Raw genomic sequence first — 27,334 nt, forward strand, 5'->3', positions numbered from 1 at the left:
TTGTCATAATGTGCAGACTGTCCTCAAATCTGAGATGATCATCAGTCGAATGTGTCAAAGACGGTTGAGGAATGATTGTGATATGTGTGTCCTATCTTACAGACCATCAACGGTCGCAACCATTGAAATATCACTGACAAAGAAGTCCGCACTCCCTGTCATTGTTGAGAAATGGCTGCAACAGGTTTGTCATAATGTGCAGACTGTCCTCAAATCTGAGATGATCATCAGTCGAATGTGTCAAAGACGGTTGAGGAATGATTGTGACATGTGTGTCCTATCTTACAGACCATCAACGGTCGCAACCATTGAAATATCACTGACAAAGAAGTCCGCACTCCCTGTCATTGTTGAGAAATGGCTGCAACAGGTTTGTCATAATGTGCAGACTGTCCTCAAATCTGAGATGATCATCAGTCGAATGTGTCAAAGACGGTTGAGGAATGATTGTGATATGTGTGTCCTATCTTACAGACCATCAACGGTCGCAACCATTGAAATATCACTGACAAAGAAGTCCGCACTCCCTGTCATTGTTGAGAAATGGCTGCAACAGGTTTGTCATAATGTGCAGACTGTCCTCAAATCTGAGATGATCATCAGTCGAATGTGTCAAAGACAGTTGAGAAATGGTTGTGACATGTGTGTCCTATCTTACAGACCATCAAATTTGAGATGATCGTCAGTCGAGTGTGTCTAAGACTCTTTGAGTAATGGTTGTGACATAATGGTCATAGCATACAACCTGTCTCCAAATCTGAGATGAGCACCAGTCAAATGAGTCGAAGACGGTTAAGGAATAGTTGTGTCGCATGTGTCATATCATACAGACTGTCCTCAAATCTGAGATGACCGTCAGTCAAACCTGCTGAAGAATGGTTGTGACATGTTTGTCATATCAATAGACCGTCTTCAAATCTGAGATGATCATCAGTCTAATGTGTCGAAGACAGTTAAGGAATAGTTGTGTCGCATGTGTCATATCATACAGACTGTCCTCAAATCTGAGATGACCGTCAGTCAAATCTGCTGAAGAATGGTTGTGACATGTTTGTCATATCAATAGACCGTCTTCAAATCTGAGATGATCATCAGTCTAATGTGTCGAAGACAGTTGAGAAATAGTTGTGTCGCATGTGTCATATCATACAGACTTTCCTCAAATCTGAGATAATCATCAGTCTAATGTGTCGAAAACTGTTAAGGAATGGTTGTGACATGTCTGCCGTATCATACAAACTGTCTTTAAATCTGAGATGATCACCAGATCAAGATATGAAGAGGAAACTGTATCAATAACTGGTTGGGATGGAACTTCGCGGAGACCGAGTCTAAATAACGTAAGACGAATGTCTCTCAGGTGCAATTTCATTGAGGAGACGGTCTCCACATCTGTAGGAGAGGATGTCTCTGATAGTTCAGCTCCTCCAATCAAAATCGCCTCGGGTGGATGAAGTCATGTCAGTGTGATGTTGTCCTCAGCATACGACAGCGTCTGTAACGCACAACAATGTCTTTTTGGTGGAGACTGTTGTCTTATCTGGAGGAGATGAGTGTCGAGCTCCGAGACCCCTTCTAAATTTGCGGTTGAGACGGTCTACATATCTGTCCGAGTTGATTTTTCAAGCTGTGCTCAATTGCTCAACTGAGTTCTAATTGCTTTAGGATTTGGAGGTCTAGCCAAAATGGCGGTACCTACGGCCAACCCTTAAAGCATTTTTAATTCAAGATATCCCATTTCACGCCGCTGGTGATATCACAAGTGAGTTGTCCAAGGACAGAGACACTTCTGAGAAAGTCCCGAAAGCCCGCCCGAAAGGTCAACAATTTCGCCCCACCCAATGACGTACGGAGCGATAGGTCATGGTCACACGTCGGGCCCTTTAAACCGCCTTTTAAATCCTTGGACTTTTGATCTGTTTTAGGGCATAAGATGTATTACGATAGAGGGGATGTCATAGCTCATCTGTGTGTCGATTTTAAATTCATTTTGTTAGATTCCGACGTGGTATTATTGCACGAATTTGTGCGGACGCTGGATGAGACGAGTGCGGAAAAGCAATGTGACCTCGCGACACTGATATTCGACACGGATAGCTAGAGGTGGATGCATCAATTTCTTCAAAATAACTATCGACTATCAAGTTGGCAGTTCAAGCATCCGGAAAAAGTCACGCAAGCCAATTTTTGGATTTTTTGATATAATTCTTTGTCTCGTTCAATATTCTGACCGATTTTACGATTTCAAAACTCGCTGTTTGTGAAGCGAGATACAGTGTTTCAGCGACCATGCATTGCGCATGCATGGGAACATCTCGTAAGGCCATGCGAATGAAACTTTTGTTTTGCGTCAATATGATTGTGATTGGTCCGTCGTTCGTTCAGAGCCGCCTTTTGAAGTTTCATTATTTGGGAAAAGCTATAATACATCAAGATAGGCCTCTTTTTACTGTTGGCTTTGACCGAAATACTTTTTTCTGTCTGTGACAAAGCTGATAGAAAAATCACAATTACAAACCCATGGGGGAGGGTCTGGACCACAAACAGTTTAAATTAGTTGGCCTCATCCTCGTTACAACATGATCTCAATGATTTGAAACGATGTAAAATCATTGGCCTTATACCAGAAAAATGGTTCGTAGCGTTTATCAATAACGAATATTAAATTAATAATAACCTGATGTCTTTTCTACTTTGGACGCGAAACAGGAACTTTCATTCTCACGGCCTCGGACTTGCAAGTATATACTTGTTGTTTTCATGTTTTGGTTCCAGCTACACCCCTTGTACCATGATATAAGGCGTGAGCTAAAACCATTGTAAAGAATTAAATACTGAATTAAACAGGTCAATTTTCTAATCCTTTATTTTTAAAACTGAATTCAAATAAATCAAAACTTTGATGAAATACAACATGCAAAATACAATACTGTCATTTTAAAAGTTCTTGGAAAGCCACTTATAAACACGAAGCCACATTAAAAACACATTAATCTGTGAAACGTAAAGAGGGCTGACTTGTCCCGTACGCGGATTAGATCGTTGTGAAAACACATTAATGATCACTTGCAATAGCTGTTGCATTAAGAGGACAACTTGGGCATATATGTTGTTTTTTTCATACAAAACTGACTTGCAGGAGGACCTTGACTTCTCTGCACAGATAATTAAAAAAAACCCAATTAACTGCACAAACACTGGGTGATTTCAAAGTTGGTTTTGGTTTTGACACTGAGATTTAGTGTTAATCTCAGTGTTAATCTATGGCTATTAATCCTGCTATCATATTTAAACGCACCAAGGATATATCTAGAACGATTTGGAAGGGCGGCCCGCCGTGCCCCTAAAGCGATGCGCCGTTCTGCCCTAATCTGTTCCAAAGGCCTGTCTGCCTTTTAAACCCACAAAGATGCCCCGTCCATGCCCCTTGCGTCCGCCTTGCCCTCAATCCCCCTATCATATGAAACTATCCCGATTTTACCGCCAAATCATTCCCGTGTCTACTCTTAATTGTGCCGATGTTGGAATAACATGCTGAACGCCACGTGGTCGTTTGACACCAAGATAGTCATTCTCGCTCCCAGGACCAATATACTATCACAACGGTACACAAATAACAGTCACACAAATCGGCGGACGAGGTCGCCAAAGAGAAACACAAACGAACGGCCTACTTGCGTAGCGGGCGATCAGTGCGCTCCGCGGCCATTTACATAACTAAGGAAGCTCCACGTGCTTACTGTTTGGCGCGCTCGTGCAGAGATGCGGCCTGTCGTCAATAATAAATTATGGGGTTGTCTCATGTTTGTATTTATTATGAAATCTTCTTCACAATGATGTATATACTGTATTTGGTGGAGAGAATATGATATACTGCTGGTATTTGAATTTGTTGACTGTATGAAAGCTCGGCCGTGTTTCCCGCCAAAATGATATGCAGCACTGACGATCTTCTGCGTCTCAGTCTTATTTATTGGTAGGCCTATGTCATTCCGTTGATGCACGCAGGTTATGTATATCCAAGGTGATTTCCGACTTTCTGATGTAACCTTGTCAGGCCTGTAGGCAGGGCTTTTCTTCTGGCGAAGCCTCTTCCAGACACATTACTCTCCGACTCAAATGCCGAGATTTATTCATCCAAAACTTTTTTGGACAAGAGCACCTAGCCCCTCTGCAGTTGTAGATACATCCCTGCTAATACTTTGTTTTCTCTTAACACTTACTCTTAAAACTGACTTTGAAATCACCCAATGTTCTAGAACGAGTTAAAAACAATCGACCTGCCTAAAAGTCATGTCCAAAACTGCCTCGCCGCACTGGCGAAAATCATTACTATAGATATCAGCATTACTGTGATACCACAAGTGGCGGCCCATGGTGGCAAGCAGGGTGATTTTCCTCTTTGCTTTGCAGACAGGGATGGCCAAAGTCAAGGAAAGTTCAGTTCCCTTCCTCGACACTAGATGGCTCTTAAGGGGTTTCAAAATTTTGGTTGATGGTCATCGTATAATTTTAAATCAATAAATATCCCAAACCAAATTGAATATTACTCATGATATGATATTCCATGCAAGCTTCTTCGACGTCACTATCTGTCTTGCCATCTTCCCAGTCAGTGTCCGATCTGTTGCTGTTGTGACGTCAGAGGGGTGGTGGCTCTGCCATGTGCTTCTCCCCTCCCTCCAGTATCCTCTGCAGCATGTTCAGTGAAACAATTCCCATCTTGTCTTGGTTGACGCTCCTACTGTCATGTCCTCTTGTGTCCAACCTGTGGTGTTGTCTCTCAGGGATCCATCAGACTGAGTTGCGACTTTGATTGTCGGTGCTTTCTCGTCCAGCTTCTCCATATATATCGGATTGGGTGGTTGATGCAATCAAAACCTTCCATCAGCGACGTCTGTTTGCTTGACGATGTCTGTAGCCCTTGTACATTCAATGTTCTGGATATTCTCAACTTGGGTGTTTTCCGCGATCAGTTCGCGGGCTTGAACAATCTATGATGAAGAGAATTAACTTCGTTCTCTGATGTTCATTGAGGAGTGAGTGCTGGTTGTTGCTGTGCTTTTTGAGAGCTAGTGCTGCAAAGATCGTCTGCTTTGTACAGACTGACTCCGAGCCAATATTAAATAGGATTGATTGGCGTGGGATTTGCTACTCTTGTCACGATTCCCATGGCTTGCCTCTGCACTCTTTGCAGCCCTTGTGAGAGACTGCTCGGAAGACTAATTCTTTGACTACTCTTTCGGCCAGGTCATTTCTTTCCCCTTTCGTTTAATTCAATTACAGGACCAGGTTCAGACTACTATTAACGCATAACTCCGTGAGGAGAATCATGATACCTTCACGTCAAATAACCGTAGTGGTACCTTTGCGCTATTCGGCGAAAAATGTACTTCCCCTTCCTCACAACCAGCACAAATACGTCCCATTGTAGAGAGACCTATACAATAGGGAACTATCATATTTTCATGATAGAATATCATGTATTTACAGGATTTTCGATGCTTACTGCAAGTTTGATTTTCTCAATTTCTCCATAGTTTAGAGCCTATCGAAACTGGGGCTTATTTATCACATGCATGCTTCTTCAACGCTTTCTGCGAGGTCACTTTTCTCTATCCGTTTTAGGGACTTGACCAGGTCCCTTACTGTTGCCTTCCTGTACATCAGCTTCCACTTCTCCAGGCTACGCTTCGCTCGGTCTTCTAGGGTCAGGTCAAACCTTGGGCTGAAATGGTATAAAGTTTGGTGAGGCCAAAACATACTTATGGTTTTTGTTAAATCTATCGTCCCGGATGTTCCCCACAGCTCACTGTTCCCCGTCACGCTGTAGATTGATGAAATAAGTCGTGATAGTGTTTTTGTTTCCCGTGTATGCTTTTCTCTGTGGTTTTGTGATCTTGACGACTTGGACTCTCAAGTAAGTGTTTGTGTCACCCTGTTGCCTCAAAATTAAGGAGGCCGCACAAGTTAGCTGTCAACAGCCTGAAAATACCTGATAATATCGAGTGTCTCCACATCTCTCTCTTTCCGTTCTTTCTCGCGCTTGTTTTGGAATGGTAGCGTAACGTAGAGCCTCTTCCAGTCCTCACCGATGTATTTGCTCACCATGTCCAGGGCTTTATCTAACGGCTTGGCCTGTTCTGAAAATATGAAGCAAACTTGCCAAGTCACTCGACAAGTGGACTGAGATGATTCTTCGAGATAGGCATGGCTCATTCTACTGTGTCGGAGATTTCTGCATGTAATGTCATATCATAAAAAGAAATGGTAACTATGAAAATATTAATGAGTGTATAATAAATCATAAAAGTATAAGCACATGTACTTTAGACCAACCATTTTTTCTCACTTCTCTATCTTTTTCAATCTCCAACATAAAATATCAGATGACTGGTAAAACCAAATTTAAACCAACCCGCTTTTCTTCTAATCTGTAATGTTTTTTATTCCCCACATGAATATTAGATGAACGTAAAACAATTTAAATCCAAACCCTTTTTTCTTCTCCGCTTATACATGTACATGTACATCTTTTTAGATTCCCCGCATAAAATATCATCATTAAATCACCCCCGTTTTCTACTCATATATACATCTATTAAAAAAAACTAGAAACTATCAGACGAACGGCTTTTTCCCCTCATCTATAAATATCTTTACTATCCCCCACATAAATCATCACATGAACTTAAATCAAACCAACCCTTTTTTCTTCACATCTATACAGTGGTTTTTTATCCCCCGCATAAACGACCAGAAGAACATAAAAACCAACTTTAAATCAACTTTTTTCTCGATCCTTTATAAGTTTCTTTCAAGTCCCCCACATGAAATATCAGATGAACTTAAAACCTACCCTTTTTTGTTCTCATCTACAATGGTTTTTAATCCCCACATAAAAGCACAGATGAACATAAAAAACAACTTTCAACCAAACCTTTTTTCTTCTTAATACTGTGCTTCTTAATCCTCACATAAATGATCAGAAAAACATAAAAAATAACTTTAAACCAGCCCTTTTTCGGCTCACCGGTACCATGAGTCTGCAATACCACTGTGTCAGTCGTCCGTCATGGTCTTGGTCGTCCTTGAACATTTTACAACGTGTCTATGTAATACCGCAGCGTCCTTCTTCCGTCGTGGTCGTCGTTCTTTAACGATTCTATGTAATACCGCAGTGTCCGACGTGCGTCGTCGTCTTCCGTGAATGATTCACAAGCCCCTTTTTCGGCTCACCGGTACCATGAGTCTGCAATACCGCTGTGTCAGTCGTCCGTCATGGTCTTGGTCGTCCTTGAACATTTTACAAACAACGAGTCTATGTAATACCGCAGTGTCCGTCTTCCGTCGTGGTCATTGTTCTTTAACGATTCTATGTAATACCGCAGTGTCCGACGTGCGTCGTCGTCTTCCGTGAATGATTCACAAGCCCCTTTTTCGGCTCACCGGTACCATGAGTCTGCAATACCGCTGTGTCAGTCGTCCGTCATGGTCTTGGTCGTCCTTGAACATTTTACAAACAACGAGTCTATGTAATACCGCAGTGTCCGTCTTCCGTCGAGGTCGTCGTTCTTTTACATTCTATGTAATACCGCAGTGTCCGACGTGCGTCATCGTCGTCCGTAAATGATTCACAAAAGCGGCCAGTTACTTGACTACTTTAGCTATGAACCTGTTGCATATCACACCCTAGTTCTTCTCATTTATGACTTGTTTTTATCATTTCCGACATAAAAGGTGAGATAAACAGTAAAAACTTTAAAATCAATGACATGTCTTGATCACTTCAACAGAGAATATATCATATCATATTCATGAAACCAGATGAGGATTTCCTGGTGGTGTCTTGCCATTTTACCTTTCGCCAATTCGCCTAATGCCATTTCGCCTATATCATGAATCAACTCCACTGTTCAATAAAATTTTGTCGTTGGATAGCAGGTGTCGCCAAGTCAGGTAGTGACATAAACTATAGTTAACCATGTCAAAAAAATTATATGAAATCTTGTTTTGCACAGTTTGTTTGTAAATGGTTCAGTGTTTACCTCACACTTTTGCCCAGGGAGGAAAATATTGTTATTCTGCTGAACGATTATGTGCAGCAGTGTTCTCCACAGCGTTTTCTCAAGGTAGGGTGATACCCTTGATTTTCATGACGTTTTACCAGTGTACAACACAAGGTAGGTTGGCCAGCAATTTGAGGTAGGGTGGCCCTATAGGAACCCTCTACAAAGTTCTAGGACAAGGTAGGATGGCTCTTTCAAGGTAGGGTGGAAAGGAAAGCTGCAAAGGTAGGTTGGGCCACCCTAGCCTTGTGGAAAACACTGGTGCAGGTTGATTTAAACAACTCACCATATATTGTTAACATGCCGAAAGTACTGATTCTGCTTGTTACTCATGACAGTTGTCTCGGAGTTCATTTCTCAATCAAGGCCAAGTTGAAGAAAATGACTTATATTTGCTTTCAATTTCTGAGGCTACAGAAGTGTTGAGTTTCTGATGGTGACCATTGGAATTTGTTGGAACAATATGCATATATGAATAGGTGCCGAATTTTCAGACACCCAACCAAAACGCTAATTTAAAAATGATACGCCGCCAAATCATTAATTAAAAGACGATCCCAGCAATGCTTGGCAGGCAACTTCAGGACTTCTGATTGAATAAAGTAATATATGCTATCAGCACGAAAACTTATATTTCCTCGATTAAGATGCTTAGTGTGATTAAAATTCCTTTTGCTCTAGCGACCAAACATTCCAAATAAAATCGATATTGCTTTGTCAGACCAGTTTATCAATTGGAATCCTGAAGATATTTACTAGTTTGAAGGACATTATTCATAACAAAATCTTACTAAGCAGTTAATGGGTTCGTAGTAAAATCATTCCGTTACACCGATGACTACACTTAATACTGTGGTTCTTAAAACTTACATAAATGATCAGAAAAACATAAAAAACATCTTCAAACCAACCCCTTTTCGGCTCACCGGTACCATGAGTCTGCAATACCGCTGTGTCAGTCGTCCGTCATGGTCTTGGTCGTCCTTGAACATTTTACAAACAACGAGTCTATGTAATGCCGCAGTGTCCGTCCCGCAGTGTCCGTCTTCCGTCGTGGTCTTCGTTCTTTAACGATTCTATGTAATACCGCAGTGTCCGACGTGCATCGTCGTCGTCCGTGAATGATTCACAAGCCCCTTTTTCGGCTCACCGGTACCATGAGTCTGCAATACCACTGTGTCAGTCGTCGGTCATAGTCTTGGTCGTCCTTGAACATTTTACAAACAACGAGTCTATGTAATACCGCGGTGTCCGTCTTCCGTCGTGGTCGTCGTTCTTTAATGATTCTATGTAATACCGCAGTGTCCGCCGTGCGTCGTCGTCGTCCGTGAATGATTCACAAAAGCGGCCAGTTACTTCTCATTTATGACTTGTTTTTATCATTTCTGACATAAAAGGTGAGATAAGCGTTTAACCCTTGCTTCTGGACAAAACGTTTGTAATAGCCATGTTCAGCTTATAAAAGAATTTGTTGAAGAATTTGCATGGGTCAACAGCTGACCCAAGAACGCTTCGTCCCAGGGCGGAGGGTGGAAGGTCTGATACAGAAACGAAATTAGCCCAATAAAAGGTTCTTGTGTATTTATGCCGGTTTGAAATTGGTTTTTGGGTGGTATGTAGGAAAGGCTCACAATAGAATTACATTGAGATCCACACTCCCCGCATCTTACAATTTTCTGTCACCTTTGGTCATACCAGAAAGAAGTAACAAGTGTAAAGGGTTCACGTGTTAAAAAAGAACTGGTACTGGAAAGAGGAGTTCGATTAATGGCCACCAGGTGGCTTTTATCAACTATAGATATTATTCTTTTCATCCTGTTTTGTCTGTTTGCGCATGCAATCAATTCAATGGGTCCGAATTAAGAGGTCTCATGGGTGTGGAAGAGTTCTTCAGTTATTGGTCTAATTGGTGAGGATTTCCGTCAATTTTGGTTTAGCGCTCTTAAATTTTTAAATCCCCAAACCATAATTGACAGAAATCCTCAATTAAACTTTACTTTTCACCTACCTTCCTCTGGCAAAACTTTCTGCGTGAAATAAATCCGTCTTAGGCTATCTGGTAGAAGTTTGTAATCTCTGAGTCGCTGAATCTCTTCGAACCTTTTACTGGCCCTTGTAATCTCTTCTTGAAGGCGCTCCGTTTCCAGATCAAACATCGCCAGCCTCTCCCCTGCATCCTTTTTACCCACCTCCGCTTCCTTAAGTTCAATCTTCGTCTCATAAATGGCATCTTCGTGACCCCTTTGGTCATTTCTGATACGGTCAATCTGGCGCTCACAGGCCTTTAACTCTTCATGTAACTTATCTGAATCGTGCTGAACATCAGTTAGCTCACTTTTTGTCTTTTTAAACAGTTTTATCGCCCATTCATCATTATACTTCCCAGGTTTTACCCGTTCGTTCATCCTATCATACTGGCGCTCGAGTTTCTCAAGTTCTAAGTCCTTCCCGTCCGCTGTCGCCTGGATACGTTCTTGTTTGTATTCAACAGTCTCTAAACTACTCCAAAATCTCTTTCGCCTTGCTCTCAAAATATTATACTCTTTGTGAATTGTTTCATGTTCCCTAGTTTTTCGCTGTAGTTCATTTGAAAGAGTTGCTTTGTGATGCTGGTGTTTGTTGAGTTTCTTCTGCGCATTTGCGCGCAGGTGTGACTCCACATTTGCCGCGTTGTGGAGGTCACGTGGATACATTTCGTCTCTCCTGACCCACGCTTTCATCCCGTTGCAAATGTTAACAATGACGTCACAAATTGCGGTCATGCATTTTTCCACGTCCTTGTAATGGACCAGCCAGTCTAAGAATGGACTACACTTGGTAAAATAGCCTGATCGCAAGTCTTTGAACAACTTGAACCATCTTTGTAACTCCTTCCTCATGTCAAAGATCAGATCGTCATATTTCTTTGCGATGGAAATGTCTACCTCTGGATCAACAACTTCAGAGAAACTTAGACAATACTTATACAAATGCCCAAAAGCTGCCTTGTGAAGTTTCCCATAGCAACTTAGTACATTTTCCTTGAACCCTCGCCCAGTTTCGCAGAGATCGTGAATCTCGTGGAACTCTTCCCTCTCTTTAATCCGTTTATCAACTCTACGAGAGCTCGTTGCAGTTTCGTAATCTTCCCAAGTGTCAAATTCAATAGTCTCAACACGAAAACTTGGTAAAGTATCTGTTGCGAAACTCACACACCTTTCAACACAGACGTCACTTTCTGATTTGTGTTTGTTTTTGAAGTCCTTGACAGCCGTCAGAGCAGCCTGGACAGCCGCCTGGATGATCTGGTGTTCCTTCCCAATAGAGATAGGAAGATTGGCCCTCCCTTTCGGTTTCTTGGGACGGGGTGTAGTCTTCGTCATGATTTCTGGTGACGGAAGCGCACTGTCCACGCCGGAATCTGTGGAACTGTCCACTTCAGACATCAAAATGGCGCTGGTCTGACCTCTGATAGCGTGATCTGAAATGAAAGAAATGCTCAAGGTCAACAGAATATGGTAAATACCGCCGGTATGATCCCTTTGTCGTAAGAGAAACACGATAGTTGACTTCTGTCTTATTCATTCAGACCAATTCATTATAATTATTGTACCACATGCTTTTAGAACCCAATCTTGGGGCACAATGGTTGGTCAATATCTGCCTAAAGAAAGTAAATATGCAACGATATGAGCAATCACTTCATGAGAAGTCTGTTAATTGTTGACCATGCCATCTTAACTATGCCGAAATTGTTAATGCTTTGAAGCCAAATATCACATGTGATTAAACAGAGTGATGCAGGTTTCAGAAGACGAAAAAAAGATCGATTGGAAATGTATTAGCTAAATAGTAAATTCATACCATCTCACCCCAACACTGCCTGTACTGACTGATGCATTTTTGTATAATTCCATTAATGATTGTATGTATTGATTCATGCAGGCTTAAGATGATATCATGAGCGATGAGTAAATACCGAATGGATGGCTTTGGGGCATTTCAATATATTCTTATTGGACAAACATTCGAAAGAAATTAGGGTCGGGAATTCTTTATGGGATGTATTTGCTATGTTTAAACACCCCTAATGATATTCCATATATCCATAATGATTTTCCATGGTCACCAAGCGAGGGCATTCACCGATGCTAAACAAATGTTTGGATATCTTCTTGAAGGACTTTGGCCCATCCTGACATACCGTTTAAAAAAATTGTGTGTATTTAGCTTAGGCACCTTTGAAATATAGATTGTGTTATGCCCATTATAGCCGGTTGTGACAAGGGACAGACATTCAGATTTTGTAAAGAGAAAGCTTCTTCGCACAGAAAATCATGAATTTTGCTAATAGCATCACCATTTTCTTCCGTAGTATTACTGAAAATATGAAGCCTCTTCATTTTCAAAATCATTGGGCCGATCACAGGTGAGGTCCGTTTCGTTGTTCTTTTGACAACTTCTTTCAAGCAATCACAATTCGTAAAGATAGCGGCTGAAGCTTCATATAAAGATAAGAAATTTAGTAACCCTAACCCGGACTTTTCGGCTGGTTGTGACGTTTTCCTTATAAATAATGCCAATATGAAATGAATCAAAATGAATATACTCAGGGAATCTCCTCGCAACATGTAGTAGCAATGATAAGGATATTTTCTTTCCTACAACTGGGAATAGAATGAGCCCACGCCTTCTATTAAAGAAACAGTCAGCCGTAATTTTCACAGTCCACTAAACCGGACCTTTGAGAAATATTAGCCTGGTGGAAGAGGACGATTTAATTTGCTCTTGGCGAAAACGCGTGATATCTCTTACTTCACCCGTCTCCAGGGAGACACTTTATCGGGTTATACCTGTTTGCCCTCTCTATAAAGGTATTCCACCATATCCTAATGAGATCGCATTTTATATTAACCATGCCTTTTTTATCAATTTACATCAATTGACTGCTAAACGATGTTTTTGATTGCTTAGCGTCTACAAGGCACTAATTTATATTTCTTTCGTGGGAAACTCGCTATTTCAATGTCACCTTGATATGATATTTTGTTGCGGAGAGTTGTATGGGAGATGGGTTAAATTACGGGCGCAAATGATCACTTACCGGTACCTTAGTTCCGGAGTTATAATTCAGATCTCTGTTAAAATTAGTGAATTCTTGCATAGTTTAATTGAAACGACATTAGAATGAACCAGCATCATAATTTCTTTCTTCGCAGTATCAGTAGTGCACGTGTTAAAACGCTGAATGAATTTCCCTTCTCATCTAGTCGGATGCTTAACATTGAATAAGCAGACAACGATGGGACGTCTTGTCAACTTCTCAAAGCGGGCCGGCCAGGAAAATATGGCTGCCTAGCAACGTTCAGCGATGTCGCGCGTAGATAGGCTATAAGTCGTCTGGCAGACTTGTGAAGGAATTTTTATTGATTGACAATAAATTGATCTAATTAGCATTACATGATGAACTACTTTCACTAATCTACTGATAAAATCATCGTTGTAGGTGTTTGGACATGGGGCAAGGCACGCTGTGTCAATTCATGGCTATTAGCAATATTTTAGACTTGTCTTTATCAATTTTTGCTAATAGCAAATTCATTCAAGTAGATGGCATTTAACTTGGCCGATTCGTGCATGAGAATGAATTTCAAGCTGAGTGACAAAGTCCTGTTATTCGAGTCAAGCATCGTTGTGAACAAGACAGTCTGTAAATGTATTGGCGGACAAAATAAATTTCATAGCAATTCAGAAATGACTGTAGATATATTAACAAGAATGTGACTGATCCTTATCTGTGTCGTCTCTGACCAATTTCCTTGCTAACGTACACTGGTCCAAGCGGCCAAAGAGACGTTGATGACAATTATTGATAGTTCTTCTTATTTATCGTCTTCATCTTAATCAGCCGGCTGCCTGTTTGCGTATAACACTGAGGTTCAAGATGATCGTTGGTCTTTTCATAAACCCTCAGGTAGATCTTTGAATTTTGGGTTCTGACAAATTTCTCAAGAAACGTACCATCGAAACTCATCCAGTTTATCTTTTACTTTTTTCGTTAATGATGACTTACGTGCCCTTACCATTTTCAATTTTCCAATAGAAGAAAAGTTAGCAATGACACGAAATCTCTTTGGTTTGGCGAGTAATTGTAATTACATACACGCAGACTCACCTCCAATACTTTGTTGTAAAAGTCCTGATATTTTCTTAACGCCACTCAATCCGTCTCCGCCATAGATTACATTCTTTTAACATATCCAACTCGTGATAGAAACACAATAAAAATTCTTGTATTGTATACTTACCAGCACAATGACTTGTATATCTCCGCATATGCCTTATATTAAAATAATATTAGCTTCGAGTTGAAATGGTAAAATCGCCATCGTAATCCTTCAAATAACACCTCGTTAGACTTCCCTCGTATTTATCGCGCTTAAACCTCTCCTTGGGGAATGGCCAATTAAATAAGAGTCTTGCTCAAGCCATTGCTGAAGATCTCTAGTTTGATTCGGAATATCTCCATCGTTATCGCTGTAGCTCGACGATTATCGTCCGCTAAGCGCGTTGGGTACACGGCCTGGCTGTGGAAGCGTTATTTAAAAATCAGTGAGACAGTTCCAGACGGACTCGGGCTCTTCATCCTCGTATATCATACTCCGTCGCTTGATATTTGTTGCCTAAATGACGTCAAAATATATTTGTGGGCCTAAATGACGTAAATAATGACTGAAAGATTCCTTGAATCTCAGGATGGATCTAATTCACGATGCGAATGTTGGTTGTGACATGCCTTAACACTCAGACTAAAATCTTTGCCGGAAGTTATGTCTTTAAAGTTAAAATACAGTTTTGCTCCCGTCGGTACATGTGTACTCATGAGGTGCCACGCCCATCCTAAGAGCTGTCCTAGAATTATCAGCATATCTTATCACTATGATCATGACGATACTCATGCTGATCTATAAAAACAAATCCCGGGATAAAAAAACCTTCTATATGCGTAATCTTGGTGACTTTGAAATGCCTCCTCAGGGGTGGACTGTTCGCTCCTATGATACTCACCCTGAACATCATTGTCCTATACTCTCCTTAATCGTAGCCGGAGTACATGTTGATAAGATGCCAAAACCTTGGTGGTCATGATGTAAAAATGCATCTCATAAAAAATGATATAGATGTATCAGTGGCAAAAGCCTGGGTTGTTTCTTTGTTGAGAAAGACAATACGTTTCTCCTTATCATTTTGACACCGATCGCAAGTTAAGTGAACTGATTTCAAAGTGAAAGTAGGCGAAAGATTCTCACGATTGCGATCGCAACCTCTTAACTAACAGTTACTCTGAATGTCTGAACAAGCTCATGAACCAATTTTGATAGTGCCAAGTTGTTAACCTTGGTTTCAAAGTCACCCTTGTTAATGGTAATTCAGTATTGTAGTACTAAATTAACCTATTTATAACTTGATTATGCACGTGACGACTGCCTAACTGAGGACATCTGTACCAATATTTTGCATTTGATTAATAGTATTTACCTCATCAGGACAGGATCACTTCGCTGCTGGCAGAACAATCGTTTTCAGAGACGTTCCCGCAGCATTTTCAGTCAGAAGTTTACTCATCCATGGTAGGTAGCAAGATGCGTCACATCATTTCATCTGTGAGAGTCATATTACTAGAAGTCGTAGTGTTACTAGTCGTATTACCCCCCCCCCAAAAGACCCACTGGTAAAAATCTTCCCCAGCATTATATTTATATCGTGGTTGTCGTCCCAGCGTGGTTGTGAAAACACCGACGATGACGCCATTACATAGCCTGACACAGAACATATTGCATCTGGTTAAGAGGCGTGGTTAACCCCACTTTCGTGGACAACACCACTTTCGTGGACTTAAGTATGCGTACGGCATTATACCTAGTGATCTCGTGATTTACTGATGTAGAGATGCTTCCACGACAGATAAGATTTTTTTCGACAAATCACTGATTATTTTTGACGTCACGCGCCATCTGTCAATTAGATTTCAATTTAGGTTTTGACCACAACACTCACAATGCTTTCAAATTCCTCTTTTTCTAGGTGTGAGCATGAATCCAGTCCTGAACGCGCTGATCATCATTGGTATGATATACACCTTGGTAAAGTTCCTACATTGGTATTTCGGAAAGGCAAGGCGAATTATACAGTTGACCTCTGCCATCCCGGCGCCTTCAAGGAATTGGTTCTGGGGCTCCCTGCATCAACATCCAGGCATTACGGAAAAAACGCTGACGTGGTACGTCGATTTGTCCAAAAAGTACGGAGATATTTACAAGATATGGTTTGGACCTTTCATCCCTCAGATTCATATTGCGAGTCCGGAGCTAGCCAAAGTTATTCTGAAGACGGCGGAGCCGAAGCCGCTGGATATTCCAGGTTACGGCGTGGTCCAGCCGTGGCTTGGCACTGGCCTCTTACTGAGTGATGGTGACGTCTGGCACAGGAATCGCCATCTTCTGACCCCAGCCTTCCACTTCGATATGCTGAAGACGTACGCTGATGTTTTTCGGCGCACTACAGATAGCCTCATTAATGTCTTCGACTCGTTGGCGGAGAGAGGTGACAGTTTTGACATCTTCAAACCAATGGGGCTGCTCACCCTGGATACTGTCCTTCAGTGTGTCTGCTCATTCTACGAAGATATCCAGCATCTTGGTGAGAACCACATGATTGTCAAACTGACCCATGATGCTTTGAGTTTGGCAATTTATAGAAGTCTTAAGCCTTATCTCTGGTCTGATATTACTTTTTACATTTCGCCTACAGGAATGCGCTTCAGGACTGCCTGCCAAAATTTCCATGCATTTACACGTGATATAATTGAGAAGCGGAAACTAGAACTAAGTGAAAATCCTGATTTGAAACAAAAGCAAAGAGATTTTCTTGACATTCTTCTCGTTGCCAGGGACGAGGATGGTAGAGGATTAAAAGACGACGAAATCGAGGCGGAAGTCAATAATTTCGTGTTCGCAGGCCATGACACCACTTCCAGCACACTCTCGTGGGCATTATACGCTCTAACCGAACACCAAGACTTTCAAGAGGCGTGCAGGAGGGAAATTCGCGAGATACTAAAAGATCGTGACTCGGACGAAATCCAGTTTGATGATCTACCGAAACTTACAAACCTGACCATGGGGATAAAGGAAACCTTGCGCTACTTCGGGACGGTGCCTATGATATCACGAAAACTCACCCGGGACATTCAAGTCGGGGATCACCTCCTCCCTAGCGGAGTGGACGTCAACATCATGCTGTTTTTAATCCACAGACATCCCAGCGTGTGGGAGAAGCCGGACGAATTCATCCCTGAGAGATTCAGCGCCGACAACGCCGTCAATCGTGACCCGTTCGCATTCGTTCCATTTTCGGCTGGGCCTAGGAATTGCATCGGACAGAACTTCGCCATGAATCTGATGAAGGTGACCCTGGCTCGCATTCTGAATCGGTACATCGTCACTTACGATGCGACTCACCCGATTGTGAAGGTGCCCGAAGCTACCATTAGGACCGAGAGCGGTCTTTGGTTGAAGCTAGAAAGAATTTAATCTCCCTGACGGAAAGATAGACTGTCATGTTGATCTTTAATACAGAGTAAATCGTTTCACAGATGTATCGACTTTAAATCATGCAAGTGTCGAGTCTTCGGCCTTTCTGAGAATCTGAGGAAAGGCAGGGAACATGTGTGGAAAAAGAGCGTGTTCGCGAAGAGTTGTACATGTTCATGCATTGTGGCGAGAAAAACCAACTTAAAATTTTTAAAATTGTAGAACGGGAAGTTTACGATATATCTACATGAACTTTTGCAGTATTGAGACTTCTGACACTTGAATGAACACAATATTGCTAATTTTGATTTGTCTTATTCAATACAGCGTTATTTATAAAAAGAATTAAGCAAGAATATTTTATATTCTGTCGGTATAAATATTTGAGGATATACCAATAAACATGAAAATTATTGATTCTCTCCCACTATTTCGTCGCTTATTGTTTGACATAATCGATTGTATACCACTAGAGTTGCCTACTCTCATTTGACTCGTTATAGACACCATCCACATATGAGTCTTATTACTGTTGACCTTGTTAACTTGGCTATGCACGTGACCTCTTTATCGAGGACGCCTTCGTTTTCAGTCCATACATTTTATACAACGGAACTGTATCATAAGGCTTGGGGTGCTCATGCATCGGAACCATAGACGTTTACGGATCATTTTTCAGGCCCGGCACCTATGGTAGGTATCCCGCAATAGGAAGCGCGATTCAGTACATATTTGATAAATCGTGTTGATTAAGCTATATCGGGTTTATGTCCTATGCCAACTCGACACTTATATCGTACATGTACGGTATGTGTATATTGTGTATGGCGATTCCAGTGGTGCTCAACATAAATTTTGAAGCCTGTATTGTCACAGGGAGCATTGCTGGTTAGACCAATGGTACTATATAATATGTACATATCGTTATCAAAAGTGAGAGGTGTCTCGTACCGAGTGTGAGGTTGGCCGTTGGGCTGCAGAGCGATTTGCCCTACTTGGTACATTGCCTGGTTGGTCAATAGAGATTTTAACCTCTTAGTGACCTGGCGTTATCAACGTCAAGTTTATAATGACTAACTTGATCTAAACACCACGGCCGTGTTGGATTTTGTTCGATTGGGCATGTTGGGTCTAATACGTGTGGTTCTCAGTTTATTTCATGCACTGACCTTCTGTTAAATGATCGTTATCAGCGAGAGTGAGGTCTGGAGCCCTGACAATCTGGGATCCTGACCACACTCTCACGGCCAAAACTGACATCTGGCGGAGCAAGGGTAGGCCTATTAATTGTATTGTATCTCATATGCAAATTGAACGTTTTCCCCAATCCATGAGCGGCTGCCTTGACGAATGTTGAGGTCTTTTAGTTAATAGAATTGATATCAATATGAAAAGCTTCTGACTAATTCCCAAGTATGCACCCTCGTGATACGATTTGACAAAAAACACGTTTTCACAAAATCCCGCTTTCATTTCCAGGTGTCACGATGAATCAAATCTTCAACGCCCTCACCATCATAGGACTGGTGTACGTCCTAGTGAAGTTCCTACGTTGGTATTTTGGCAAAGCGAGGCGAATTATACAGTTGACCTCTGACATCCAAGCGCCATCAAGGAATTGGTTCTGGGGCTCCCTGCATCAACATCCCGGTCTTTCTGAAAAAACGCTGACGTGGTACGAAGATTTGTCCAAAAAGTACGGAGATATTTACAAGATATGGTTTGGACCTTTCTTACCCCAGATTCATATTGCAAGTCCGGAGCTAGCCAAAGTTATTCTGAGGACGGCGGAGCCGAAGCCGCTGGATATTCCAGGTTACGGCGTGGTCCAGCCGTGGATTGGCACTGGCCTCTTGCTGAGTGATGGAGACCTCTGGCATAGAAACCGCCATCTTCTGACCCCAGCCTTCCACTTCGACATGCTGAAGACGTACTCCGATGTCTTTAGCCGCTCTACGGAGAGCCTTATTAGTGTCTTCGACTCGTTGGAGGAGAGAGGTGACAGTTTTGACATCTTCAAACCAATGGGGCTAATGACCTTGGATACTGTCCTTCAGTGTGTCTGCTCATTCTACGGAGACATCCAGCATCTTGGAGAAAACCACAGGATTGTAAAACTAACCCATGATGCTTTAACATTGGCGATTCAAAGAGGACTGACGCCGTATCTTTGGCCTGATATGATTTTTTACATGACACCAACAGGAATGCGCTTTAAGACTGCCTGTCGACAGTTTCAGGCATTCAATCGAGATATCATCCAGAGACGTAGAGTGGAATTGGATGAAAATCCAGATTTTAAAGAAAGGCACAGGGATTTTCTTGACCTGCTTCTGGTTGCCAGGGACGAGGATGGTCAAGGGTTGAAAGATGAAGAAATCGAGGCTGAGGTAAACACATTCATGTTCGCCGGCCATGACACTACATCCAGCACACTCTCGTGGGCATTATACGCTCTAGCCGAACACCAAGACTTTCAAGAGACATGCAGGAGGGAAATTCGCGAGATACTAAAAGATCGTGACTCGGACGAAATCCAGTTTGATGATCTTCCGAAACTTACACACGTGATCATGGGGATAAAGGAAACCTTGCGCTACTTCGGGACGGTGCCTATGATATCACGAAAACTCACCCGGGACATTCAAGTCGGGGATCACCTCCTCCCTAGCGGAGTGGACGTCAACATCATGCTGTTTTTAATCCACAGACATCCCAGCGTGTGGGAGAAGCCGGACGAATTCATCCCTGAGAGATTCAGCGCTGACAACGCCGTCAATCGTGACCCGTTCGCATTCGTTCCATTTTCGGCTGGGCCTAGGAATTGCATCGGACAGAACTTCGCCATGAATCTGATGAAGGTGACTCTGGCTCGGATTCTGAATCGGTACATCGTCACTTACGATGCGACTCACCCGATTGTGAAAGTACCCGAAGCAGTCCTAAGGACCAAGAGCGGTCTCTGGTTGAAGCTAGAGCGAACTTAATTACAAGTACAGTGTACTGGTCGACCTGTTGTATCCTGGACCACCATTTTAAGGTCGTCTACACGCTCCTAGCCAGTTCACTTGCCTGGAGTAGGAGTGACTGATCGACCATGCGCTTAATAACAGCTTATATGAAAGTATCACAACTTGTTCTTTGCCAGTCATTTTTTTATGAAATAGAAAATGATTGGAGAGATGAACGATCAAATCATTAAACCTTTTAAAAATCATACAGGTAGCTCCGGTTTTATACACTTGGTCAGGATCTCGAAAATGATGGAAACGGACATGTTTACATGGAAGTCCATGCAGCAAGGTCTCTGTAATCACGGACACGGACTCGTTTACATGTATAGAAGTCCGTGCTGAAATCAATGACGAATCCTCAAAGAAACTGGGGGAATGAAACGATGTTTATCATATAGATCTTAACATTTTAGGAATCGCTCAGGAATCCGCCGGGAAGTAAAATGGCTTTATAATGAAAACGGCGGGTGGTAGCCAACGGGGTAGGTTGGTAGTTGATCCCAGCTATCAAAGCCTGCTACTGCACCCAATATGAATAATTCCTGTTTGTATCAATGTTTTGGTGATAACATCTTAGGGTCCATGAACAGGCCACCATTTTAAGGTTTTTCATACTTATACAGACCTGATAAATAAAGCTTGCCTTAATTGAGTATGAGTGGTTGGTTGTAATAATATTCAGTACTATTATATCTCGTTGTTCTTTAATTTTAATTGACAATCTAAAGAAATTAAGATTGTGATTTACTGTAGTGTGATACCGGACCAGCCTTGTCTCATGCACCGGATTTTACGAGTAATAGCCTACATCTATTGCAGGTTTCCGCCCATGCCTAGGACAGGGAAGCACAGCCTCTGATAAATCGTTGCCCCATCGTTCTGCGCTGTGTGTCAAACCTCTCGCCTTATAGTTCTGGTCGACTGTGTAAAAGCTCAATTCAAATGCAGCACTTGCCATCCGTTTGATATCCTTTTAAAGGAACTTTAATTGATTCGTATCTGTCCATGGTTCGTTTTAAAAACGTTTGGTGCAACATGAATTGTATTTAGGCTTGTGATTCATGTTGGTGAATTGGGGATGGGGTTGGTGCTCGCATCAGTCGTAAGTTAACTAAAGTAAAGATCTGGCCCAATTTTCCCCACAAAGGCTTGAGTGACTTTTTACCTCAGTATGTTTTTTTTTTCTTCGATATCGTCAATAAAGTATTTTTCTGAAGTGTTTGACATTTCAGCTCTTAGATAGAAGGAAAACGTGTTATCCGTAATTTTCTTCACGCACAACCCATGGGCCAAAAAAGCCCTTTCCCGCCAATTGAGTACTCGCTGAGTTCGGTCTTTACGTTTTGAGACTAATACTCATTTTCTCTGTTCAGTCAGACAGGTTACACCAAATGAGACCCTGAACGAATTTGATTTAATTTGAATTATTGTTTGTCTGCACACGGTAGTTTCCTTTCCATCTAATCTACATTGAGAGGTTCAAATGTTAACCACAGGCCATTTTCAGTCTTCAAAACAGCTACAGGTAACCTCTTAGGTGGGCGTGTCTCGTCCAATCCAATCCGGAAATTTCGGATAAGTTTCGAAAGAACGACTTTCATTCCATTCAAGGCAAAGTTCTGACCGATGCAATTCCGTGGGCCGGCAGAAAATGGCACAAAGGCATAGGTGTCTCTCTTTGCGACCTCATCTGGAAGGAATCGATCCGGTCTATAAGTTTCTGGGTCCACCCAAACATCCGGTTGCATGTGGATGACAAACAGCATGATGTTGACCAACATTCCTTTCGGTATCAAGTGACCATTGATTTCGAGATCTCTGGTAGTGTATCGCGAAATCATAGGAACAGTGGTTTGCAGCCGCATGGTTTCTTTGATGCACATCGTCAGGTAGGTTAGCTTGGTGATGTCATCCCATTCCATCTCGTCTCCTTCGCGTCCCTGCATGATGCTGTTGATCTCTGTCCTGCATTTTGCCTGGTGTTCTGGATGCTTTCCCAATTGGTACAATGTCCATGAGATGGCGCTTGAAGTGGTGTCATGACCAGCGAACATAAAGGTATTCACCTCGGCCCTGATCTCATCTTCGGTCAAACCATTCCCGTCCTCGTCCCGAGCCTTTAAAAGGATCTCTAGAAAATCATGATGAACCTTCTTCTCCATGTTGTATTTGTCGGAATCTTCAAGTTCCTGTTTTCTTGCGCTTATTATATCTCGTGAGATATCGTTAAACTCCTTACAGACGACCTTGTACCTTCTTCCCAAAGGCGACAACCACCAAATAATTTCCGGCCAATAAAATGGGTTAAAGCATCGCTTGAGACCAATGGTCACTGCTTCATGCGATAGCTTTACAATTGGCTGGCTTTCGCCAAGTTCCTGAATGTCAAGGTCGTACGAGAAGGCACAACGGAGGATGGTGTCTAGGCTGAATAGACCAGCTGGCTGAAAGATGTCGAATGGTTTCCCATCTTGCGCGATAAGACCACATCGCTGGACCATTTTATCTGCAGTTACGTTAAATACCTTTAAATATTTCTTGAGCATTTCAAAATGGAAAACTGGAGTGAGCAGACGACGGTTTCGATGCCATTGTTCGCCTTCTGAGACGACAAGACCGCGGCCTAACCAGGGCAGAAGGGTACCGTAGCCTGGGATATTCAACGGTTTAGGCTCACTTGAACGTAGGACTTCTTTCGCAGAGTCCGGATGGCTGAGATAAAGCTGTGGTTCAAGTCCGTGAAAGAGGCGGAAGATCTTCCCACATTTGGCAACAGCTGCTAACCACCAGTAGAGACAGCCCTCGTTGACCCCCGGATGGTCGATAAGGTTCCCGAATAACCAGTGTTTTGGAGGGTAGGGAAGGGAGGCCGATTTCTGTGTCAGTGGGCGGATGAAGTGGAAGTAGTATCTGTATAGGCGGTAGAGTGAGTAGAGGACGAGACAGACTACTGTGATTGTCAAGAGCTGCATTGTCGTATCTGGAAATAGAAGTGTTAAAGAAAAAATCAAACGGCTATTTTTATTACCTGCAATTTTTCTGCAAAGATCATTTACAACTTTGCGAAAGTATGGAGATACCGATGAAGCGAATTTAAGAGTCACTTTTGGTCCGTGTACGATGTGTAAAAAATCATGAGCTCTGATTACGGTAACCAAAGGTCGCCATTTACATACTGGAAGGAGTGATTGTTAACGCAAATCTGATGAAGAACGATGTCAAAATCGTACTTTTTCCCGAGAGCATTTATCACGAAAATGGCGCAACTTGTGTTGTTCATCTGCTTAATATTCCGATGGGCTGTGACCTCTACAACCAACTACGTATATTATTCAAGTTTGCAACGGTTTGGTTTTGATTGAAGCGGCTATGTAGATGGAGTAAAATAGCACAAATAAGAAGAAGCAACATCCCATTGTTCATAATGGTTTAAAACAAACTTGATAATGGCTTACCTTCTAATTGCCGAGAAATCGAATACGGACCCGCAGAACTTTGCATTCGCTGCACAAATGAGAAGACACTCAGCCAAGTTATCTATCGTGATTATCTGTTGACTATGGTTCGTCATGAGTTTTGGGACATACCGTTCGAATCTGGGTCAATGGGAGAATTGATCATTCAACAGTCATGGAATAAAATTAGGCCATTTGCAGATTGAACGAATAGTGAGCGGTAATTGGATGCGATTTGGTGAAATCCGGAAACAACTAAATGAGGGAGGTTTACATGCATGAACTTCGACTTCAGACACATCAAAACAATGAATGCATGAGTTCTTTGCACACTGCAACATTGCCAAAAATATTTTGATAGCGTCCACTGCGTCTCAGAGAACTTGAGCAAGGGGAAGGCAACCGTTATGGAAAGACACTGTGCCATCGAGGTGAACTTGCATAGATGTACATGAATTGGGGGGCCCATTCACCATTGAAAGTTTCAGTAGTTTTAGGTTCTGGTTTGCTATCTGGACTACTGTCCATCGAGGTGTTCATGTATAAGTTACCCCACAAAAGCTTTATACTGCGAACCGCAAATTTTCGCAAATTTTGTTTTAGCGGATGACGCATTTGATCTCTCTCGTTTTTTGCGATTTTCATTTTTGCGAATGAAGATTCTTTGCGAAATCCGCGATGATTTTGCAGTTCACGGTACTTACCGAATATCCACTAATTTTGAACTGCTCTCAATCAATACCAATCAGTGTGCTTCCTTGTTTTCGTATGGAATGGTGTTTGAATTGTACACGGATGCACTATTTCAAATATGTTGGCCTGGCCGATATGCTAATTTCGTCTTGACATCCATCTACCGGTATCTAACTCCTTATCTGCGGCCTGCAATTACTGTATCAGGTCAACATGTCGAAGAAGGACGAGAACACAAAGTTTAAAACTGGATGGCATTTAATTGTCACGATGAGACGTAGAACATGAAGCGAAATAATCGATTTTTTTTTCTAAACGATACTAGAGGGTGTCCCAAAATTAATCTTAGATTCACTATGATAATGTTCTAGTAATTAAAGCTCTGAATGGTTCGTGTGTGCCTCTGATCCATTTTTCAACCTCATTAGTTGTTTTGGTATAAATTCAGTTGCCAGGTACCGTATACTTATTCAATTCATGGTATTTTACCATTACATTGGATTCATATTGAAACACTATTTTAGACTCACTATCTCTGCATGCTAGTCTAACAAACAATTAATGCACTTCAAGTCAATTAGATACAAAAATAGTTGAACATTGCTGTATGAATTAGTCTATCTGTCCTTAGGTTGACGTGGTTGGTGTACATCATGTGATTGATTGACACCAGTGACAGCAATGAAGAGAAACCACAATCTCGGACATGTTTTGATCACTGCTGCAGACCAGCTTGTTTCTGCTGTCCGAGTTGGTAACCATATAAATCAAGAAAGCGAACATTTTTCTGAGATTTCTCGTGCTTGATCGTGAAAAGTCTGATATACAACGGAGTTCTCGGTGTCGAGTTGCTCAATCAGCGTTTTCAGTAAAGTTATGTTAAGTCCTAAGCTAATATTGCAGATTGAATTTACTGAAGGAGATGACGCTTAATTGATACTGGCGTTTGTCTCGAACACCGATTGAGCAACTGGGCTCGGGTCCCTTTTTCTGGTCACTACACTGACAAATTGCATCATGATGCCAATCAATCAAGTTTGACCAACTCTACAGAAATTCTTAACAGCTTTGAGACCGAGAATTCTTGAAGAGACGAATTCTTTTTGACTGTGTCGATCCGGACATTACTATCTTACAGCTGTCGTTTACCACATAGTATACCCTGACAACGTTGACTGTTTAATTTTCATTGTACAAGATCCTGATCAACAATCGTCAACGCAAGTTCAGATAGATCTAGTTCTACTCTAACGCTATCTATCTTTATATCATTATATACAGTATTGATATTTCCGAAGGCGGCGAAGTGTCGGGTCGTGACGCGGGCCTAATAGATGGCAGCCCCGATACACGATGAAATACTTCATTACTGAAACAGTCACTATCTAGAATGATGGTAATTAACAGAATGAGCGAAATCTGCAAAAAGCCCCACATTTATAAAATATTTTCCACTTTGGGCAAATGTGCAGAGTAATTCCCTTTGTAGAACATGGTCATTCCACTTTTTGGTACTTTTGCCCAGCGGTTATGTCGACGAAAGGAAATCTAAGGCGAGCAGCGAATTTTTTTTGATTCTGTGGAATCGTCCCGCTTCGTCGTAGCATGTACACGTTAAGCCCACTGTCTGCAAGTACGTCATGCCGCTTTTGCTGAAAGCTGTAAATATGACCGCTTTTGCCACTCAAAAGAGATGGCAGTTTCGATCAGTCGTCTCATATTACGAAGTGCAGCATGTATGAAAGACATTTTCAGCAAAATAGTCAAACTTGGACTGTTCACTAAGAGGTGTCAAGTATTAAGTGCGATATGCCGGATAAGGGGTGGGTTAACCAAAGATGAACATACATGTAGTTGCTTTACCAGCACAATGCTGCCCCATTTTTGACCATGCATGGATACCTCTAATGCACTGCCACCATTTCAGACCACAGTATATTATTTTATGAGCCTCCAATAACTTGCGAGTGACCCCTTCACACTCGGCGAAATAAATCTACAAAAACACAAACAGAAACTATCAACACCATATTTTGAGATCCGCCGCTTGACGGGGCTTTACTGACAGTATCTGAGTCTCTGCTTTCATAAGCAACGCCCCCTAGCGTCGGGCTAAAGTATTTTGCTGTTGTTGTCCGCGGCGCTCGCGGCTTGTGGTGTATCACTATTCGCCTGCGTTCTGTTGTCGTCGATATGGTGGTTGCAGGGGGAGCTTTGGTATTGTCCTTTGTAACGTCACTATTGAGTGTTTGTGAATTTGAATCATCGGGCCCGTCAGGCCCTGATTTAGATTCTGGCTTCTCTTTTGCAGATACTTCTTTTTCTTTTTCTTCTTCCCATTCCGTGTCGACGTCGGAGAGAATGATGGATGAATTATCGTCAAGAAGCTCTGAAAAACGATTTGGAACAATTTAGAACCAGGCCCTGTATTGACGAGCGGGGCTAGTTATACATAGCTAGATTTGAACCCTAATGCTGTTCGCCTATCGCTGCCGATATATCTTTAGGGGATGGGAGGAGGGCTCATCAGT

The 27,334-nt window shown here is 42.0% G+C and overlaps 5 protein-coding genes across 5 annotated transcripts in view; 2 read left to right on the plus strand and 3 right to left on the minus strand.

Moving 5' to 3' along the window:
• Positions 1 to 2,848: 2,848 nt before the first annotated feature.
• LOC135501409 (uncharacterized) lies at positions 2,849 to 11,506 on the minus strand. The gene is made up of 3 exons (XM_064793522.1): positions 10,078 to 11,506; positions 5,996 to 6,143; positions 2,849 to 5,728 (listed from the first exon to the last, which is right to left on the minus strand). The coding sequence occupies exons 1-3, from the start codon at positions 11,492 to 11,494 to the stop codon at positions 5,572 to 5,574; spliced, it is 1,722 nt and encodes a 573-aa protein (XP_064649592.1). The 5' UTR covers positions 11,495 to 11,506; the 3' UTR covers positions 2,849 to 5,571.
• Positions 11,507 to 15,587: 4,081 nt separating this feature from the next.
• LOC135501830 (cytochrome P450 4F2-like) lies at positions 15,588 to 18,068 on the plus strand. The gene is made up of 2 exons (XM_064794193.1): positions 15,588 to 15,679; positions 16,134 to 18,068. Exon 2 carries the CDS (start codon positions 16,142 to 16,144, stop codon positions 17,639 to 17,641), a length of 1,500 nt encoding a protein of 499 aa, XP_064650263.1. The 5' UTR covers positions 15,588 to 15,679; positions 16,134 to 16,141; the 3' UTR covers positions 17,642 to 18,068.
• A 117-nt stretch (positions 18,069 to 18,185) lies between these two features.
• LOC135501829 (cytochrome P450 4F2-like) lies at positions 18,186 to 21,308 on the plus strand. Its single transcript, XM_064794192.1, has 2 exons — positions 18,186 to 18,334; positions 19,121 to 21,308. Exon 2 carries the CDS (start codon positions 19,129 to 19,131, stop codon positions 20,626 to 20,628), a length of 1,500 nt encoding a protein of 499 aa, XP_064650262.1. The 5' UTR covers positions 18,186 to 18,334; positions 19,121 to 19,128; the 3' UTR covers positions 20,629 to 21,308.
• A 29-nt stretch (positions 21,309 to 21,337) lies between these two features.
• Positions 21,338 to 24,915, minus strand: LOC135501827 (ultra-long-chain fatty acid omega-hydroxylase-like). Its single transcript, XM_064794190.1, has 3 exons — positions 24,815 to 24,915; positions 24,111 to 24,251; positions 21,338 to 23,635 (listed from the first exon to the last, which is right to left on the minus strand). The coding sequence occupies exons 2-3, from the start codon at positions 24,154 to 24,156 to the stop codon at positions 22,116 to 22,118; spliced, it is 1,566 nt and encodes a 521-aa protein (XP_064650260.1). The 5' UTR covers positions 24,157 to 24,251; positions 24,815 to 24,915; the 3' UTR covers positions 21,338 to 22,115.
• A 128-nt stretch (positions 24,916 to 25,043) lies between these two features.
• LOC135501828 (discoidin domain-containing receptor tyrosine kinase B-like) overlaps positions 25,044 to 27,334 on the minus strand; it is a 62,342-nt gene continuing 60,051 nt past the window's right edge. The window contains exon 8 of the mRNA XM_064794191.1: positions 25,044 to 27,192. Coding sequence (XP_064650261.1) covers positions 26,780 to 27,192 — 413 coding nt within the window. The 3' untranslated portion in view covers positions 25,044 to 26,779. The remainder of the gene's footprint in view (positions 27,193 to 27,334) is intronic.

The sequence above is a fragment of the Lineus longissimus genome, chromosome 17 (assembly GCF_910592395.1).
Source record: "Lineus longissimus chromosome 17, tnLinLong1.2, whole genome shotgun sequence".
Taxonomy (NCBI): Eukaryota; Metazoa; Nemertea; class Pilidiophora; order Heteronemertea; family Lineidae; genus Lineus; species Lineus longissimus.

Coding starts and splice junctions, on each gene's coding strand:
- LOC135501409 (XM_064793522.1), bottom strand. CDS start 11,494: ATGTCTGAAGTGGACAGTTCCACAGATTCCGGCGTGGACAGTGCGCTT. Junction 6,144..10,077: donor GAAAGTTTTGCCAGAGGAAG/GTAGGTGAAAAG, acceptor TCATATTTTCAG/AACAGGCCAAGCCGTTAGAT. Junction 5,729..5,995: donor GAGACACTCGATATTATCAG/GTATTTTCAGGC, acceptor ATACCATTTCAG/CCCAAGGTTTGACCTGACCC.
- LOC135501829 (XM_064794192.1), top strand. CDS start 19,129: ATGAATCAAATCTTCAACGCCCTCACCATCATAGGACTGGTGTACGTC.
- LOC135501827 (XM_064794190.1), bottom strand. CDS start 24,156: ATGCAAAGTTCTGCGGGTCCGTATTCGATTTCTCGGCAATTAGAAG. Junction 23,636..24,110: donor GATTTCTCGGCAATTAGAAG/GTAAGCCATTAT, acceptor TTCTATTTCCAG/ATACGACAATGCAGCTCTTG.
- LOC135501830 (XM_064794193.1), top strand. CDS start 16,142: ATGAATCCAGTCCTGAACGCGCTGATCATCATTGGTATGATATACACC.